This window comes from Eublepharis macularius, chromosome 10 (genome assembly GCF_028583425.1).
Source record: "Eublepharis macularius isolate TG4126 chromosome 10, MPM_Emac_v1.0, whole genome shotgun sequence".
Taxonomy (NCBI): domain Eukaryota; kingdom Metazoa; phylum Chordata; class Lepidosauria; order Squamata; family Eublepharidae; genus Eublepharis; species Eublepharis macularius.
In genome coordinates this window covers 11,168,804-11,187,220 of record NC_072799.1, presented here as the reverse complement: position 1 = coordinate 11,187,220, position 18,417 = coordinate 11,168,804, and the positions used below count along the sequence as shown (strand labels likewise).

Genomic DNA, 18,417 nt, shown 5'->3' with positions numbered 1-18,417 from the left:
ATATGAAATGAAAGTTCCGTTTGTGCGTGCACAGCAAAAACCATCGGCGTTATTTCGGCTAGTTTATATGGCTGCCGACCTCCAAGTGGGGCCTGGAGAGCTCCCCCAATCACAGCTGATCTCCAGACCACAGAGTCTAGTGCCAGCGGAGGTGGTGGCTGCTCTGGAGGGTGGGCTCTGTGGCATTATATACCCAGGTGAGGTTCCTCCCCAAACCCTGTCCTCTCCAGGATCTACCCCCAGAACCTGTAGGACTTTCCTAATCTGGTGTTAGCAACTTTTTAGTCCCACTATGACATGGATAGTTCAGGGGAGCCTGATCTCATCAGATCTCAAAAGCTAAGCAGGGTCGTCCTTGGTTAGTAATTGGATGGGAGACCTCTGACGAAGACCAGGATTGCAGAGGCAGGCAATGGCAAACCCCCTTTCTTTACTTAAATGCCCCTTGCTGGGATTGCCATAAGTCGGTTGTGAATTGATGGCACGTACATACATATGTACATGCCCTGACTTGGATAGCCCAGGTGAGTCTGATCTTGTCAGATCTCAGAAGCTAAGCAGGGTCACCCTTGGTTAGTAATTGGATGGGAGACCTCCAATGAAGACCAAGGTTGCAGAGGCAGGCAATGGCAAACCACCTCTGTGAGTCTCTTGCCATGAAAAATCTCACCTTGGTTGCCATAAGTCAGCTATGACTTGAGAGCACTCTCCACCTCTATTCTGCAAGAAAGGAAATTTTTTCTTAAAGCTGAAGCAAGAGAGTAGCGCTCCCCCCCCCCCGGTTCTTCCCCTCCCACCCCCTTCTGAGACTTGCTTGGAGGAAATGGTTGGCATTTATTTATAAGGTCAAGATAAACTTCTGGACTTTCCTCCCAGGAGTGCCTGAACAGGAAACACTTGACACAATTTCTCAATGTGACTTTGTGTTTGCAACCTTTTCCCATTTACGAGTACAACTGAGTTTTCCCATGAGAACAATGCCGTAAATGGCTATTGTCCTCGTGTGGCTCAGCATCAGGGAAAAGCTGTTTTGAGCAGGTATCGCTTCTGGCAGTGCCCAAGGATCATTTTCCACAGAAGTCTGGCTTTCTTCGGAGATCAGGGGTGGTCACCGAAGGTCCTCTGTCATGGCTGTGAAAATCCCTTGCCTCAGGGATCTAGAAATCCAGTGGAAATCATGGCCATACTCCTTAACAGGCACTGCACAAGTGTTACATTTTCAGCATTGAAGCTTTTCTTGTTCTCGTTCTGGTTACCTCTCAATCCTTCCTTTATGGATGTGAGTCACAACTTCACACTCCTCTGTGTCAGTGGGGAAATGAAGAGTGAGGCTTAAGTGATGATGGGCTGACATGTGTCACATCATGTTCAAATACAGCAGGACTTTTATTAAGCTGAGCTTTTATTAAGCTGCCGTAGCATGGTGGTTTAAGTGGTCGGGCTGCGAATCAGTATTCTGCTGGTTCGAATCCCACTACTGCCATGAGCTCAGCAGGTGGCCTTGAGTAAGTCGCTCTTCTCAGCCACAGCTCCCCAGCTGTATTATGGGGATAATAAATAACACTGTTCACCGCTCAGAGTGAGGCACTAAATGGTTGGCTATGAATCAGAACTCTGCTGGTTCGAATCCCACTACTGCCATGAGCTCCATCCCCAAATCTCCAGGTATTTCCCAACCTGGAGCTGGCAACCCTAGCCACGGCTCAGAAGTAGAACAGGTGTTCTGCAAGCAGGAAAGCCCAGATCCCTTTTGCAATTTGTCTTCTAGGACTATGGGGAAATTATTCTTGTACAGCACAAAAGGGAAAGTTCTTAGGAGCTTTCACTTCCTTGTGAACTTGTAGGTGAGCCAGATACCATCACGATCTACAGGAATCACGCCCTTTATTTCTCCGTTTTTCTGTGCGTGTTGGGTAGAGTCATAGGTCTCAACAGACACAACACTTCTTGCTCACCGTCAGCTGCTTCCTTAATGGTCGCTCTCCCTTGGAGTCTTTCTTTTCCTGCTTATGAAGAGAGAGAGTTTGAAAGCATTCCTACAGGTGTTATATATATCTGATAGGGTGGCCAGAGCTCCCCCTGTAGGACCAAAAATAAAGAGAAAAGCGGCGATGCTGTGGTGTCACTTCCAGTTACATGTCTAGAAGTCTGACGAAGAGAGCTGTGGTTCTCGAAAGCTTATGCTACAATAAAGTTGGTTGATTTTAAAGGTGCTACTGGATTCTTTGCTATTTTGCTACTGCAGACTAACACGGCTAACTCCTCTGGATCCATATATGGAAGTGTCGCCATGGGGTCTTGGCATCGCTCTAGGGATTTCCCAAACCTCTGTGATTCTTAGAGTGATACCACAGTGTGACTTCTGGATATGTTACCCCGTAGAGTCAAAAAGCTCCCTGGGATTGTCAGCGAATGTCTAATATATTCAAAGGTTCAAAACCCAAGAAACTTATTCTAGCCTTCAGACTTTGATTTAAGCAGCAATGGAGCAATGTAATTTTTTTATTGATAGCCCAGGTGAGCCTGATCTTGTCAGGCTCAGAAGCTAAGCAGGGTCAGCCTTGGTTAGTAATTGGATGGGAGACCTCCAACGAAGACCAGCGTCACTATGCAGAAGCAGACAATGGCAAACCACCTCTGTTATCTCTTGCCTTGAAAATCCCACTAGGGGTCACCATAAATCAGCTATGACTTGAGGGCACCACATAGACATACTTATATATTTTACACTGTTGTGAGCTGCTCTGAGCCCGTTTGCGGGAAGAGCGGAATACAAATTTAATTAAATAAATAAAAGCACGTCTGTTAGTTTTAGGCTTGCCAGGCTTCCCTCTATGGTGGAAGGCCTTCCGCTGGCTAGCCCTGTTCCCTGCTGCCACTATGCGCAGCATGAGTAGAAAAATAAAAAGCCAAGTCACTGACATCACTATGGTTTTACCATAGAGTTTCTGACTATTCCTAGAGCTACCCTTTGTCACTTCTGAGTTTTACCCAGAAGGGACATAGTGATACCAGTGATGTCACATGCACATCCATTTGTCCCACCCCTGGCCTTCCTGTCTGGCAACCTTAGTTAGGTTCCATGCTGCAGAAAGGGAGCAGCTTTAAAATAACAGCAGATTTTTCTAACCACGCAGTAGATGCTTTGCAGAGAACATTTGCAGGTTTAGATTTATGGGAACGTAGACTTTTAAACAAAATCAAACAGCTTTTATCTAGTGGTTTCTAAATCTTTAAAAAGGCACTTTGGGTGCATTATCTCAATATTCTCCCCAACAACCCTGTAAAGTTGGCCAGTATTTTTTATCTCCGTATTACAGATACGTAGTTGATGCTGAAAGAGAGAAGCTTGGCTATGGCTACCTGATGAGTCTGTGGCAGAAGTGATTTTTGAATGAGACAGGTGTGTGAAAAAGCTGAAGTGATAATGGAGTTCACCTTTTCAGAATTCAGATAGTGGGTTTTTTTTTTAAAAAAAGCCCCGCAAATAGAAATCTAGTGCTGCAAAGATGTTGCCACTTGCGTGGAGCAGGGCTTAGGCCGTGTGCTCCAATAGCTCTTGAAATGAAATGTTGATACTGCTCTCCTTATGATTGTCCACAGCATGCACATGGTACATGTAACTGCTCTGCTCCTGTTGCTCTAATCTGCTAAGTTACTTGCGACATGATTGTGGCTGTGGGTGGGAACCCTAACTACAAAAGTATAATATGAAATAAAGTAGCTGACTGCCCATGGAGATACAGCACTTGTTCTCTGGTTTATGGGAAGCGCACCTTTGAATAACTGTGTGGTGGAGTATGCATGTTCAGTTGTGGCTCTCCACCCTACAGCTTTGAGAAACGAGTGGGTTAAACCACATTTATTTGACCACATCAAAGGCACTTGCTTATGCTCTGTGGGAGATTCGGGAGAGTCGATTCCCTTTCAAAGCAACAACAACAACATGATGGGTTATCAGATTGTGAAGTAAACTTCTGACTCATTTCTTCAGGTGTTCTGTGCTTTTTTGCATTTCCCTAATCAGAAAAGCTTTCATCTGCCAGAATGTACATGCTCAGTGTAGACAATAACGCTCTTCTACCATCTTCCTGGCGTTAACAAAATTCATGTGTCATTGTAGCTTGGTAGGTTCTCTTGGATTCTTGACAATGATTTTGTTTTTTCTAGTCCTAGAGAAGGCTGACATATCAAGACAAAAATTGCAAAAGGATCACTGTACATTCACGTGACCATATTTATTTATTTGTCTTATTTATAGTCCTCACTGAGAGTCTCTCTACACAAGACATCTTACACGGGAACGCTGAAGTGTAGAGAGATGCAATGTTAGCTGAGAAGCATAGTTTAAAAAGAAAGAGCCAGCGGAGATTGCTCCTAAGAGGGTTTGTTAATTTCATCTTCGCTTCCCCAAAGGCTCTGTCAATTTCACTTCCCCTTTGGGGAGGCAAAGATGAAATTAACAAACCCTCTGAGGAGTGATCTCCGCTAGCTCTGTATTTTTAAACTACGCTTCCCAGCTAACATTGCGTCTCCCTACACTTGAGCGTCCCTGTGTAAAATGTTTTGTGCAGAGACACTCTGAGACACAAGGCGGATTACGCAGTGTAAGTCAATATGATGAACAGGATGGGGCATCCAATATGAACAGGAACCGAGCTGAAACACAGCATAAGCATTAACCTGATATGCTAATGCAGAAATTACATAGTAGGGTTAAAGTTACAGCAACTGACAGTAGTATAATCCATTGTCCCTATCCCTTTACCAAAACAGTTTTTGAAATGTATTGTTAACTAGCCCGTTTTAAAAAAACGAGCCCTGGAAAATCCAAAAACACTGGGCTTCCCGCTGCTGCGGAGCGGGCGGGCTCGCCTGGCCGTTATGCTGCTGTGACTCCCTCCAGAAGGGCAGACGGGATTGCCTGGCTGTTCCGCTGCACCAGCGCCCTCTGGAGGCTGCATTGGCCATGGCACACTTTTTATCCTGTTGCTCCTGTGCAGGCGCACCAGGATAAAAAGTGTCGTCGCCAGTACGGCTTGCCTTTTATCTAGAAAGATTGGCTGCTAAAGAGCCTGCATTTGAATCTTTTAACAGGTGCAGCATTTCAAATTCTCAAGTGTTGCACTGGAAATGGCCAATGTGTGCATTTTTGAGGTTTGCATTTCCAAAGCTGATTCGGTGGTCCATTGTGGAGCCACAGAATGCCATTTCCTATTTTGACCTTGTATGTGGCAAGGAGTGCAAATGGTTAGCTTGTGGGGTGGGATACTAGTAAGGTTCCCAAGACTGCTTCAGCAAATCCTTGAAGATTGGGTGGTGGTGCATGGGGTATATGGAGTTTGGACAGGATGTGATGTCACTTCCAGGTAATGCTGTAGACTGGCTCTCCTAGTCTCTATGGTATTTACCATTCAAGCTATGGGGAATTCATAGACTCTCGCAATGTGGAGGCCATTTTTTCCTGGATCCTCAATTCCTTGCAGGCAGAAAATTGGGCCTCCAAGTAGTTCCACACCCTGTCCATGTAAATGGGAGAGCTAGACCCTAGCCACAGTCGTTTTTCAGTTTCCCACAATCGCTGTGCAGCCTGCTACTTGACAAAAAGGAACTTGGAAAGAAGAGAGGAAAAGCCCTCTGACAAGGAAGCCCTCTGTATGTTGCTGATTTTGGAGGAAGAACCTTTGTTCAACCATTTTAAAAAAGTGTCTCATGTTGGAAAAGCAGTATTTTTTCAGTTCAAAATGACAGCAGGATGAGAAATGGTGCTTGACATAAGGGGTGCTGCAAAGTCTCTTTTCTTTCACTGTGCTGCTCAGATAGACTTACCTGTGTTTATGATGTCGTTGTTTTGTGTAGGTTTGCACCTTGCTTCTGCTTCACATTGTTGATGGGGACAGGGAACCCTAAGGGTAAATTGTTACCTAGAGGTAAAGGTAGTCCCCCTGTGCAAGCACCGAGTCATTACTGACCCATGGCGGGATGTCGCATCACGACGTTTTCTTGGCAGACTTTTGTTATGGCCATTGCCTTCCCCAGTCATCTAAACTTTACCCCCAGGAAAGTGGGTACTCATTTTACCGACCTCGGAAGGATGGAAGGCTGAGTCAACCTTGAGCTGGCTACCTGAACCTGGCTTCCACCAGGATCGAACTCAGGTTGTGAACAGAAGTTGGGCTGCAGTACTGCAGCTTACCACTCTGTGCCACGGGGCTCCTAAAGCTGTAACCTATTCATTTTAAAATGCTTTTTTGTTCTTTTGGCAAATGCAGCGAATGGGGTGGCTTTTCCAGGAAAAGTGGAACTGTTTCTTTCCCTGCCATTTTCTTGCAGGAAAAAGCCACCCTCAAGCTGCTACATGGATGGCTGTACGTTTTCCCCACTAGGGGTGGGGGGTGGGGAGAAATAAAAGCAGCTCAGCAGGGGCTTTTTCCAAAAAGAAGATTGCAGGGAAGAAAGGGTTAAAGAGATACACATTCTCTTTTCCTAGCCTTGTTCTCCATGAAAAAACAAACGCATTTGCAAATATTTTAAAATACGTGTGTGTTAATATGCTGTCAAGTCACCTCTGACCTATGGCGACCCTATGAATGAAACACCTCCAGAACGTCCTATCATTGACAGACTTGCTCAGATCCTGCAAACTAGAGGATGTGGCTTCTTTTATTGAGTCAAGCCATCTCATTTCAGGTCTTCCTTTTCCTATTGCCTTCCATTTTTCCTAGCCTTATAAAATACACTTTTAAAATGCACGCATAAGAAAACACGATGTATACTTTGATTCCTGGAGAAACAACTGTGAGTATGTCTGCCTGAACTTTATGGAGGTAGTGGAGCAGGAGAGAACTTGACAAATGCCTGCCAATTCCTGCAGCTGTTCTTTGTTGAGCACCACATTTAGTTCAGCCTGTGTGGATGGCACTTTGGCATCCACTGTGCATTTCTGATCTATAACTTTGTGAATGATATGATCCATCTGTGCAAATCTCACTTACTACAGTCTGCAAGTTTTTACAAAGCTGGCCTTATGTTTATGTTCCCCAGGTCATCATACGGTCTACATCGGAGTTCATGTGCCTAAGAGTTATAGGAGGAGGAGACGCCACAGACGACGGCCCAAGGAGAAGAAAGAAAAGGAGAAAATCACCGAATACTACTCGGACAAATCTGACGTGGAAAATACAGACGAGACAAGCAGTAGCATCCTCAAGCCACTCAGTGAGTAACCACCAGTTGCGTGTCCCGTTTTGCGCTCTCTCTGTCGGAGTGGTTTGGAGGAATAAAATGATTAATGAATTTTGGGCTGGTAGTGTCATGTGACCTGAAGCACTCACATTTCAAAACTCAGCTGGTTCTTAGATTCGGTTCAGACATCATACAAAAACTGTGGTTCATTTGGGAATCGAGGATTCAGCTTATAAGACAATCAAAAAGACAAATCTCGGTGGAATTGCCTTCGCTCTGTAGCCTAGGAGGGTGTCACGAGGGACCAAGTCAGGATTGAACCTGGTTCAACACCAAACTATATTTAAGATGGTGATTAATAAACTAATTTCAAATATTGGTTTTGGTTCCTGGTTTGGTAAACCCTGACTAACCTTTGTTGAAACCATCCCAGTAGCCATAGTTAGTGTAACTAAACTATAGTTTTGCTTGGTGTCTGAACCACAGAATAAATGTATGCAAGGAGGTGTGTAAAAGTTGATTTTATTTTCGGAATGGTTGAAAATGCCAGTGTTTTGAGTTTGCATGAACTTTGAAATGTTTTGGCAACAACTGGCTGACTTACCTGTGAGCCAGAGGGAGTTCGGTCTCCCAAAATGTCAACTCAAGAATAATTAATACGACTGAGATTCAGATGGCATAGATTCCAGAGTCTCTTCTATTTATTGGTATGTGCTTTCATGCTTTTTGTACACCCACATCTCATAGCTATGCTGATGTGTTTAAGCATCTCATAAAGAAAATTTTCAGGTTGTCTGATTGTAGAAAGTGGTATGTTTTTCGTGGTAGTTTTTTATCCTGAGAATGGCATGAATCACCCCCATGGAATAGGTCTACCTGGGATAATATCCTCATTTAGCTATATTTTCCAATTACCATGGTGCAAAGAAAGCACTATATAGGGGGGTGCAAACAAAATGCCATCTGTCAATAGGCTCTCTATGATGGACATTTGTGGTACCAGAGAAGGAAATGTAGGGAGCAATTTTAAGCAGATCTGCTCAGAAGTAAGTTGCATTTTGTTCAATGGGGCTTACTGCCAGGAAAGTGTTTTTAGGATTACAGTCATAGTTGAGCCAAATTCAGTGCATTTGTTTAATTTTTTAAAAAATCGATAAGCCTGCCTTTCTCCCAAGCCATGTAACAGATTAAAAACCATATCAATTGCAGAAAGTTTAAAACAGCAAACTATTAAAGTAGTAGAAATGTAATAGATAACATCCATAAGAGACCCCTGATGCTTAGTTTCAGAACCAAAGGCTGCATATGGCGGTTGGTTGCCAGGACCTAAACCTTGGCCCCTGTGCTCTGGCACAGCAGAAGTCACGCTTCAAGCATGAATGTATGCCATTTGATTACTCCATGGCTGACTTACAGCTGGACACATGTCCTGGCTTCAGTGTTGTGGTCTCTCAGGGCCAAACTACAAGCGACGAATGACACAGGTTGGACACTTGTCAGCTTCCCTCAAGTTTTGGCGGGAAATGTAGGCAGCTTGGCGGAATGTTGGACAAGTGACAGTTGAAAAGTCCATTGGACAGCAGTCGGAGAGCCAAACTGCAAGGCCAGGATGCCTACATTTCCCATCAAAACTTGAGGGAAGCTGACAAGTGTCCAACCTGCGTCAGGTGTCACTTGTAGCTTGGCCCTCAGACACTGGGTTATACTTACTTATTTTATATTTTATTTTATTTATGTCATTTATATTTCACCTTTCTCACTGAGAGGGCGGATAACAGTGTGAGAGTAGTACAATCAGTAGCAAGGACAAGGGCAGGCATTTCCATACAGTGTGAAGAACATTTCCATAAACAATGTCATAGGGTAAATTAATACAAGTTTACAAAGATATAGTATTAGCAAGAATCCAATATGGGGTTGAAGAATTGCTGAAACAGAATATAATCAGTTCTAGGACTTACATTAAACGACATGAAGCACAGGTAGTATATAGGAGTACACATTTAAAGCAACAGATAATATGTAAGGCAACATAACGGTGAAGTCTATGGTTCCGAACTCATTAGTGAAACATCTGGGACCCCTTTCCTACAATACCGCCTTCCTAGCTGAGAAAAAAGCCTTTTTGAATAATTCCCACAGTTTATTTTATTTATTTTTATTTATTTATTTTATCATATTTGTATTCCACCCTCCCCGCGAGCAGGCTCAGGGCGGATAACAGCATTAAGAACATTTAAAACATTCCATATAAAACATTTAAAAGCATCATACAAAAATATAAAAAATAGCAGCACTCTTTTTCCTGATGGCGGCAATACAGTTAATAACAAATAATGCAACAGTGCAATTGAACGTAGCAGCTTAAGAACAGTGTTGGGCAGCTGTCATAGGGAGGGGGGTGGATGTTGTATCCTCCAGCCAGCGGAGGCCCAGCCTCAGCCATAAGCCTGGCGGAACAACTCTGTCTTACAGGCCCGGCGGAAAGATAGTAGATCCTGCCGGGCCCTGGTTTGTTTTATGGTGGTTGATCTGTTCACACATGCAGTTCACCCCTTGATCCTGCTCATCAGCGTACAAATTAGAAACTGCTTGCTCTCTGTGGCTGCAGCAGTTCCCTCCATTTTTGCAGTGTAGCAGCACAAGGAGAAGGCGGGGCTTTTTTTCTGGGTAAAGAGGTGGTGGAACTCAGTGGGTTGCCCTCAGAGAAAATGGTCACATGGCTGGTGGCCCCGCCCCCTGATCTCCTGACAGAGGGGAGTTTAGATTGCTCTCCACGCCACTCTAAACTCCCCTCTGTCTGGAGATCAGGGGGCGGGGCCACCAGCCATGTGACCATTTTCAAGAGGTTCCGGAACTCCGTTCCACCGCGTTCCAGCTGAAAAAAAGCCCTGGGAGAAGGTAATATGTAGGGTTCCTTAGCGACCTCTTCCCTGGGTAGGGTCTGTGGCTCAGTAGTAGAGCATCTGCTTGGCATGCAAAAGATCACAGGTTCAAATCCGGATATCTCTCGGTAGCTGGTAGTAGGTGATGTGCATAAAACCCTGGAATACTGCAACCTGTCTGAGCAGAGAGTCCTGACTTTGATGGGTCGTGGGTTTGACTCATTATAATGCAGCTCCAGGTGTGTTCATGTGTTACATTCTATGCGCCTTTCAGGCAAATCAGAGCTTCCAGCAATTGGCAATGAAGTATCTGGAACAGGGTTTTCCTGGCAAAATGACATTGCTCGTTTCTCCTTTGGATCTGCCTTCCTTCCTGAACACAGGGAATCATAGTAGCTGCACTGGAAAAGCAACTCTGAAGTCAGTGTAGTGTTGTTGTTAAGAGTGTCGGACCAGGATTTGTGTGACCCAGGTTTGAAGTTCGGGCCATTCACACATTCTCAGCCTATCCTACCTCACAGGGCTGTTGGGAGGATAAAATAAAAGAGAGAAAGATGTAAGCTGCTTGGAGTCCCTATTGGGGATAAAGGTGGGGCATAAATAAAGTAAATGAAGTAATCCCCCGGAAACCACCCTCATATTAGAAGAATAGATCTAAGTGGAACTTCCATGTACAGAGGCAGTAGATCTCTAGGTATGAAATGCTGGGAATAAACAACAGGAGATGGCCATTGGTTTGATATCCAGCTTGTGAACTCCTCAAAGGTGTCTGTGGGAAACAGAATAAGCGCTTAAAAGCCTTGGCTGCCAGCGTCCAGCTTTAAGGAACAGTGCCTAGCTGTCTAGCCATCTTTGTCAGCCTGGAGGCTGATATTGTGCCAAAATGTTAACCCCACTGTCTTATTTCTCATGAGGTCTAGGAATAGACTGGCAGGGGCTCTTGGAGTTCACAAGATTAAGGGGCGGGATGTCGGCGTATGCGGCGCTTGCATAAGGCCGATTTGCAGTTAGACTGGCTTCAGCCAGTGCCGATTTAACAAGTGCTTAAAAACCTATTGAGTTATGGTTCTGACGCTACTGGGATCTTTGCCCAGATTTCCAAAGACTTCAGTGGTTTGTAGATCACGATGTAGTGGTGACCCCTACTTTGGCAGATTAATTTTTTTTTTACAGATGTCATGAATCAGCTTTTCTGTTGCGGTTCTGTTGAGAAAATGGTTTAAAGAAGAGGTTGTCAGTCAAGGCTGCTGTGATTTTATTCTGCTAGGGAGTGGAGACAATAGCGTAGCGTCTGAACACATACTCTACAATGCACAGAGTCCCCGGTTCAGCCCCTGGTGTCTTCAATTAGTGTTTCTCAGGTACCAGGTTTTAGGAAAGACCTTTTGCCGTCTGAGACCTTGGAGAGCTACTGGCTACCAGTTTAGAAAATACTGGACTTAAGGTACAAATTAGCTTCTGAAAATTAAGTCTCTGTAATGCTTCTACCACTTCAGCATTTATGGAGTACCAGCAGTGTGCTACATGCTCTACTACTGACCTTGCTTAGTGGTGCTCGTAGTTTTTATTGCTAGCCAAGCTATTGACATCTTTTTTTTTTGCCAGTTTTAGTTTCATTAAAACAAAGCCAATACAGAACGAATCTCTCTCTCTCTCTCTCTCTCTCTCACACACACACACACACACATGCACCAGAGAACATAGGAGTCCGGTGGAACCTTTAAAGACTGACATGCTATTTCAGCACAAACTTTTGCTAGCCATAGTGAGCCATTCTGCTCAAATAGTTAAGAAATCATGCACAGATAACATTGCCTCTGTATTGCTAAGATGTACCAGTGTAGGGAGTTGAAGCCCAAATTATCTGTCTGATAATTAAATGTCTGTCCTGCCCTCCTTCCAAGGAACCCAAAGGTGATGACGTACATGGGTGTCTTCTTCAGGTTTATCTTTAAGCTGCTTCTCTGGAATGTGCAAAATGCTTTGCTGAGAAGGAGCTACAAGTTCAGTTCTTAGCTTGCTCTACCTAGAAGGAAGATGGCTAAATTCAGTGACAATTTCCTTATGGGGAGATGCATTTATTTATTCGTTTTCTTCTTCTCTGTGCAAAAATATGCAGAACAGTGCCAGTAAAAACTACACAAATTGCAGAATATGAAAAAAATGTTTATTAAAAATGTATCAGTTCACCCCCACGCCACTATTTTACCAATCATTTAGCCACTAATTTATAAAGAAAAAGCCTAGAAAACATTTTTTTCAGAAACCCTATACCCAAATTCTGAACAATTAACAGCGCAGTCCTATGGAGAGTTGCTCCAGTCTAAGCCCATTGATTTCAATGGGATTAGACTGGAGTAACTCTTTTTAGGATCATAGATCAAGAGGAGTTAGTCGTGTTAGTCTGTAGTAGCAAAATCAAAAAGAGTCCAGTAGCACCTTTAAGACTAACCAATTTTATTGTAGCATAAGCTTTCGAGAATCAAGTTCTCTTCGTCAGATGCATGGTACAGAAACTCTGACGAAGAGAACTTGATTCTCGAAAGCTTATGCTACAATAAAATTGGTTAGTCTTAAAGGTGCTATTGGACTCTTTTTGATCTTTTTAGGATTGCACTGTAAATCTCTTCATTTAAAAGAATTCAACGGTGCTGTCTTCTGAGCGCTGAGAGGGAGTTTCCTGGGAAAGCTTTACTGGGCTGAACTTCACTGTTCTTTAACAAAAGAACTTCAAAGGGATTAGATCCGAATTTTACTAAATTATGTTTTACCCTATGCTTCCTGCCCTACAGGATCTGAAGAAGAGGGGTCTAATTTGATATATTTGGATTTTGGGTGATTATGCTGTGGTTTTATGGTTTTGAAGTCACTTTGAGTCTTATGATCCAGGGGAATCCTGTAAGTATCTTAAATACTGGCATATAAATATCTTAAATATTAAAGTTTATCCTGGAATAAGATTTAAAAGCACCACAAAACTCCCGTTTTATTTTTCCAAGAGACAGAGGGAATTAAGCTTGCCAGCCCCTCAGTGGGGATGGAGGATCCTTTGCCCCTGCTCGTCATTTCCCAATGCTTCTCAGAGCTGTAGTGGGAGAAAAATTAAAAAACAAGCCAGCAGGCCAATGTCGTGACATTACTTCTGGGGAAAATCTGAAAGTGGTGTCAGTCTTCTCTAGGAATCACTGGAAACACTGTTGTTTTACCATAGAGTTTCTGGCAATTCCTAGAGAGGCATGACATCACTTTTGGGCAGGTTTGCGAGGCCGAACCTGGCAACTGGCAGGATGGCTGGGGGCAGAGACATGGGAAGGTGGGTGCAACATTGGTGATGTTGCCAACATCGCTATGCCACTAGGGGGTAAAACTATAGTTTCTGGTAATTGCTTGAGCTACCATTTATCACTTCCGGGTTATACCTGCAAGCTGGCTTTAGGGGATTCCCAGAAGTGATGTCACGCTGTTGCTGATGGCCGGCCCCTATATCATTGCCCTTCTGGTATCCTGCTGGTTGCAAGGCCATCCCTGGTCACCCTAGGGGAATACCTCAGTTTTGCCGAGAAAGCTAAATACAGTCTACACGGGCCTTCTGCATATGGGGTTGCCTCATCCTAGTCTTCTTGCATGACCTCAGGTCACTGGGTGGCTCACATAAGCAGTTCCTAAAGTATGCAGGACCCAGCTCACGTAGCGCTCAGAGCGCCTTGTACTGAATCGAGAAGCAAGCTTGGCAGCCAGAGTGCATCAACCAAAATAGTTGTCGTATGGGCTCGCTGCCCAGCTTCTGTCAGCAAGAGGATGGCTGACATTTTTACTAGCAGCAATTTCTGAACTGTCTTCAAGGGAAGTCCCTTGTAGGGTGTGAATGAGATGCAAGCACTCCCCTGGGGCCAGGTCAGATATTCCCCCTATAAGGCAAATGTACAACTCCCTCACCTCCATTTTACAGATTGCAGAACAGATTTTTATAAAGACTTTTTAACTTTTCGACTTGCTCGTGTTTCCTCTTCCATAACTTCTTGAAGTGTTTAATTCCTATTTCACTTCGCACCCAACGTGCCTCTAAAGGTTATCTCAGGATATTTGATCTCGTTTATGTGGCTTAGGGTTGCCGGGCCTGGCAACCAGTGGGAGACTGATGGTGGGGAGAGGAACATTAGGAGGAGGCTGTCAGCTGATGGCATGATGTCACTTCTGGGATAACCCGGAAGTGACATCAGTTCTCTCTAGGAACTGGCCAAAACTCTGTGATAAAGCCGTTAAGTTTCTAGAAAGGCATTGGAAGTAACGTCATGCCTTTCACCCACAGCCATTTAAAATTTTTAATTGTTCTCCCTCTGCTACTCAGAAACCGGGGAATCTCCAGTCCCTGCTGGGCGGCTGGCAACGTTGGTGTGGCTCATTGAGTGTTTGAACCCAAACACCATATATTTGGCTTTGGTTTCATTAAAAGAAAGAAAGTCATTGATGTGTGTCTGTTTTCGCTTCTGTCCTTAATCTATGGATTGCTGTACTCCCTCTTGCTCTCGGTAATTCTAGAAGGGCATATACTCTGCTGTGCTCTCTCTCTCTCTCTGTATGGAACTTGACCTTTGCTGCTTTCTCCGTCTTTGCAGTGTCATCTAAGGCTTTAGGTTAATGTGCAGCTTTTAATGTTTCTGCCTCAAAATGCAGCTTTCCCTGAAAAGTAAATTCTGTATAATCTGATTAGGCAGCGAGCGAGGGTGGTTCAGACTCCAGCTATCCGGGTGGAGGCCGTCTATTTGGCCTGTGTGGTCCTTTGGTGCTTGACAGTACCTGCCTGGAGGGAATGTGCAATAAAAATAGGTGGGGAAGATAAGTAATGATTTAAGCGCTTGGAATGGTCTGTAGGGAAGAGATTCCTGGCAGGCCATTACCAGGTTTGAAAAAGGGGCTGAACTGCAGGGCCAGATGTAGGCCTAATGGATGAAATGAAAGTGATTTAAATGGCCAAAAAAAGAAGAAACTGATTTAAATCATTGATTAAGGTCGAAAATTTCCATTTATGGTTTAGATACTGCCTAAATAGTACAATAGAGCCTGTATGGTTACAGGGTTGGACTAGAATCTAAAAAAACTGTGGTTCAAATGCCTACTTTGCCCTGAAACTCACTGAAAACTTTGGGCCAGATACACTAATTTAGAGTTGCCAACTTCCAAGCGGAGTCTCAAGATCTCCTCGAATTACAACTGATCTCCAGACTACAGAGATCAGTTCCCCTGGAGAAAATGGCAGCTTTGGAGGGTGGACTCTATGTAGGGTTGCCAGCCTCCAGGTGGTGGCTGGAGATCTCCCGGAATTACAACTGATGTCCAGGTGACAAAGCTTTGTTCCCCTGGAGAAAATGGCTGCTCTGAAGTGTGGACTCTATGGCATTATACCTTGCTGAGGCTCCTTCCCTCCCCAAACCCCAGCCTTTCCAGGCTCCACCCTCAAAATCTCCAGGAATTTCCCAACCTGGACCTGGCAACTCCAACTCTGTGACAGTCTACCCCTCTGAGGTCCCTTCTCTTCCTAAACCTTTCTTTCCCTAGGGTAAACCTCTATGTTCTAGGAATTGCCCAACCCAGAGTTGGCAACCCTAAGCATACCTACGAGGTTGAGGAAGATAATCTAACTTTCAACTTTGGCTTGGAAAATTCCCAGAGATTTGGGGACAATACTTGGGGAGGGAGCTCAACAAAGATGTGATGTCACTCTAGGACTTCTCAGAAACTCTGTGGTAAAACGGAAGTGTTTCCAGCAATTGCAAGAGAAGGCTAACATCACTTTTGGGTTTTCGTTTCTCTAGACTCAATAGCGTACCCTGTGAAGCTGCCATTTCCCCCAGGGCATCTGATCTCTGTAGACTGGAGATCAGTTGTCACTCAAGGAAAATTCCAGGCTCTGCTTGGAGGTTGGCAACTATAGCGGAGTGTAGTTAAATAACTGAATGCATTGAGCAAAGCATTGTTAAAGCAATTGTTCTCAAATTTTCCAGCCTTTTGATTTGTAAGATAGCAAGTAGGTCTTGCTGGTTTTTCTGTATACATGCTGTCCAGGGACAACACTTCATGAAGTTGTATGTTTGGGAGCTTAATCAAGGAGAAACAACAACTATTATTAGCACGAACCGTAGTTAAGCATTATGTCTATAACAAGCGTTTGTGGTTTATGTACTTCTCCAAGGTTATAAAAGATGGTTGTGATTAACTGAATAGTGCTAAAATAGAAAAGAGTCCAGTAGCGCCTTTAAGACTAACCAACTTTACTGTAGCATAAGCTTTCGAGAATCACAGTTCTCTTCGTCTGATGGAATAGTGCTAAATACTGAATAATTTCCTCCTGTCCTTTGATACAGGTTCCATGTACATTGATGGGGACTTATGCAGTCCAACAACATGTCATCTTTATAGGACTGATGTGGGAATTCAGATCATCAGTTCCAAGATATAATTGGGAAGTGATGTTGCAAATTGTCTTCGGGTCATCTTGACCTTGTGTTTCGTTTTTCCTTATTCAATGTCAGAGGGCTGGTTGACCTTTCTGGCATCTAGTATATATAAAAATGATAGAATATTTACATTTTTTTTTATTTTAAAGACTTTGTATTCCTCTTTTCTGCTTTAAAAGGAAACTGACCAGAGCAATTTCCAGATTTTAAAGTCACACAGAAAACATTAAAGAGTCCAGTAGCACCTTTAAGACTAACCAACTTTATTGTAGCACAAGCTTTCGAGAGCCACAGCTGTGGTTGTTGTGGGTTTTCCGGGCTGTATTGCCGTGGTCTTGGCATTGTAGTTCCTGACGTTTCGCCAGCAGCTGTGGCTGGCATCTTCAGAGGTGTAGCACCAAAAGACAGAGATCTCTCAGTGTCACAGTGTGGAAAAGATGTAGGTTATTTGTATCTACTCAGGAGGGGTGGGGTTGAGCTGAGTCATCCTGTAAGAGTTTCCCAGGGTGTGGAATGCTAATGGCGGGAGGCTTCACTGTATCCTGAGGAGGTTCTTTTGCATATGGATTGGTACTTGATGTGCTAATCTTCTCTGCAGGGCTATTGTCGGGTGTAGAGTGTTTTGTTAGCCTGGTGTTTTTCAGAACTGGCAACCATGCTCGGTTCATTCTTAAGGTTTCTTCTTTCCTGTTGAAGTTTTGCTTATGCTTGTGAATTTCAATGGCTTCCCTGTGCAGTCTGACAAAGTAGTTGGAAGTGTTGTCCAGTATTTTGGTGTCCTGGAATAAGATACTGTGCCCTGTTTGAGTTAGGCTATGTTCAGCCACTGCTGATTTTTCAGGTTGTCCAAGTCTGCAGTGTCTTTCATGTTCTTTTATTCTTGTCTGGATGCTACGCTTTGTGGTCCCGATGTAAACTTGTCCACAGCTGCAGGGTATACGGTATACTCCTGCAGAGGTTAGGGGGTCTCTACTGTCTTTTGCTGATCGTAGCATCTGTTGTATTTTTCGGGTGGGTCTGAATACTGCTTGAAGGTTATGCTTTTTCATAAGCTTTCCCATCTGATCAGTAATTCCTTTGATATATGGCAAAAACACTTTTCCTGTGGGAGACTGTTTTTCTTTGGTTGTTTGATTCATCCTGGGTTTGATTGCTCTTCGGATTTCATTTCTGGAGTAGCCATTTGCCTGAAGTGCGTGGTTTAGATGATTAATTTCCTCATTGAGAAAGCCACAGCTGTCTTCGTCAGCTCTCGAAAGCTTATGCTACAATATAGTTGGTTAGTCTTAAAGGTGTTACTGGACTCTTTACTATTTTGACCACAGAAAACATTAAAAGAGAAACAACAGTAGTTTGACATAAACACAAAACCAACTAAAAGTATGGTTTCTTCAAAGGCTGAGGTGAAAAAGATAGTTTTAACCTGTGCTCTAAAAGATGTTACATCTCTAGGGAGGGCATGCTACACATACAGGGACTACCACAGGAAAGGCCCTGTCTCTGAGAGATGTCTACCCCACCCTCAAAGAAAGCCATGGCTAAAGCTTCTGGCCTCTGAAGGCGATTGGTTCATCATGGGAGAGCAGGCCAGTACCACGTGATTTGACACGTTGAAATGCGTTCCACCAGTTGTGTGGTGCCCCATCGGATCCTCAAGAAACCTGCTTTTTATATTCATGCTCAGGGACTGAAAAAAGGAGGAGGGGGCACTGTGAAGCAGAGATGTGGGGCGGAAGATCTTCCAGTGTTTAATTTTTCTGTGGAAAATTTTCCATCTCTGAAGGTTCGTTGTTTCATAAAATAACGATGAATGGATGTCCCTGCCAGAGCAGTATTAGGCAACAGGACGAATTGGCCATTATGGCCACTGGAACTTCTCCCAGTGAGCTAAT

At 43.9% G+C, this 18,417-nt stretch overlaps 1 protein-coding gene across 2 annotated transcripts in view; it reads left to right on the top strand.

The window, feature by feature from the left end:
• The window catches only part of SLC4A4 (solute carrier family 4 member 4), a 257,837-nt gene that overhangs the window by 47,508 nt on the left and 191,912 nt on the right, over positions 1-18,417 (top strand). For both annotated transcript variants that reach the window (XM_054989973.1, XM_054989972.1), the window contains exon 3: positions 7,045-7,218. In XM_054989973.1, coding sequence (XP_054845948.1) covers positions 7,045-7,218 — 174 coding nt within the window. The remainder of the gene's footprint in view (positions 1-7,044; positions 7,219-18,417) is intronic.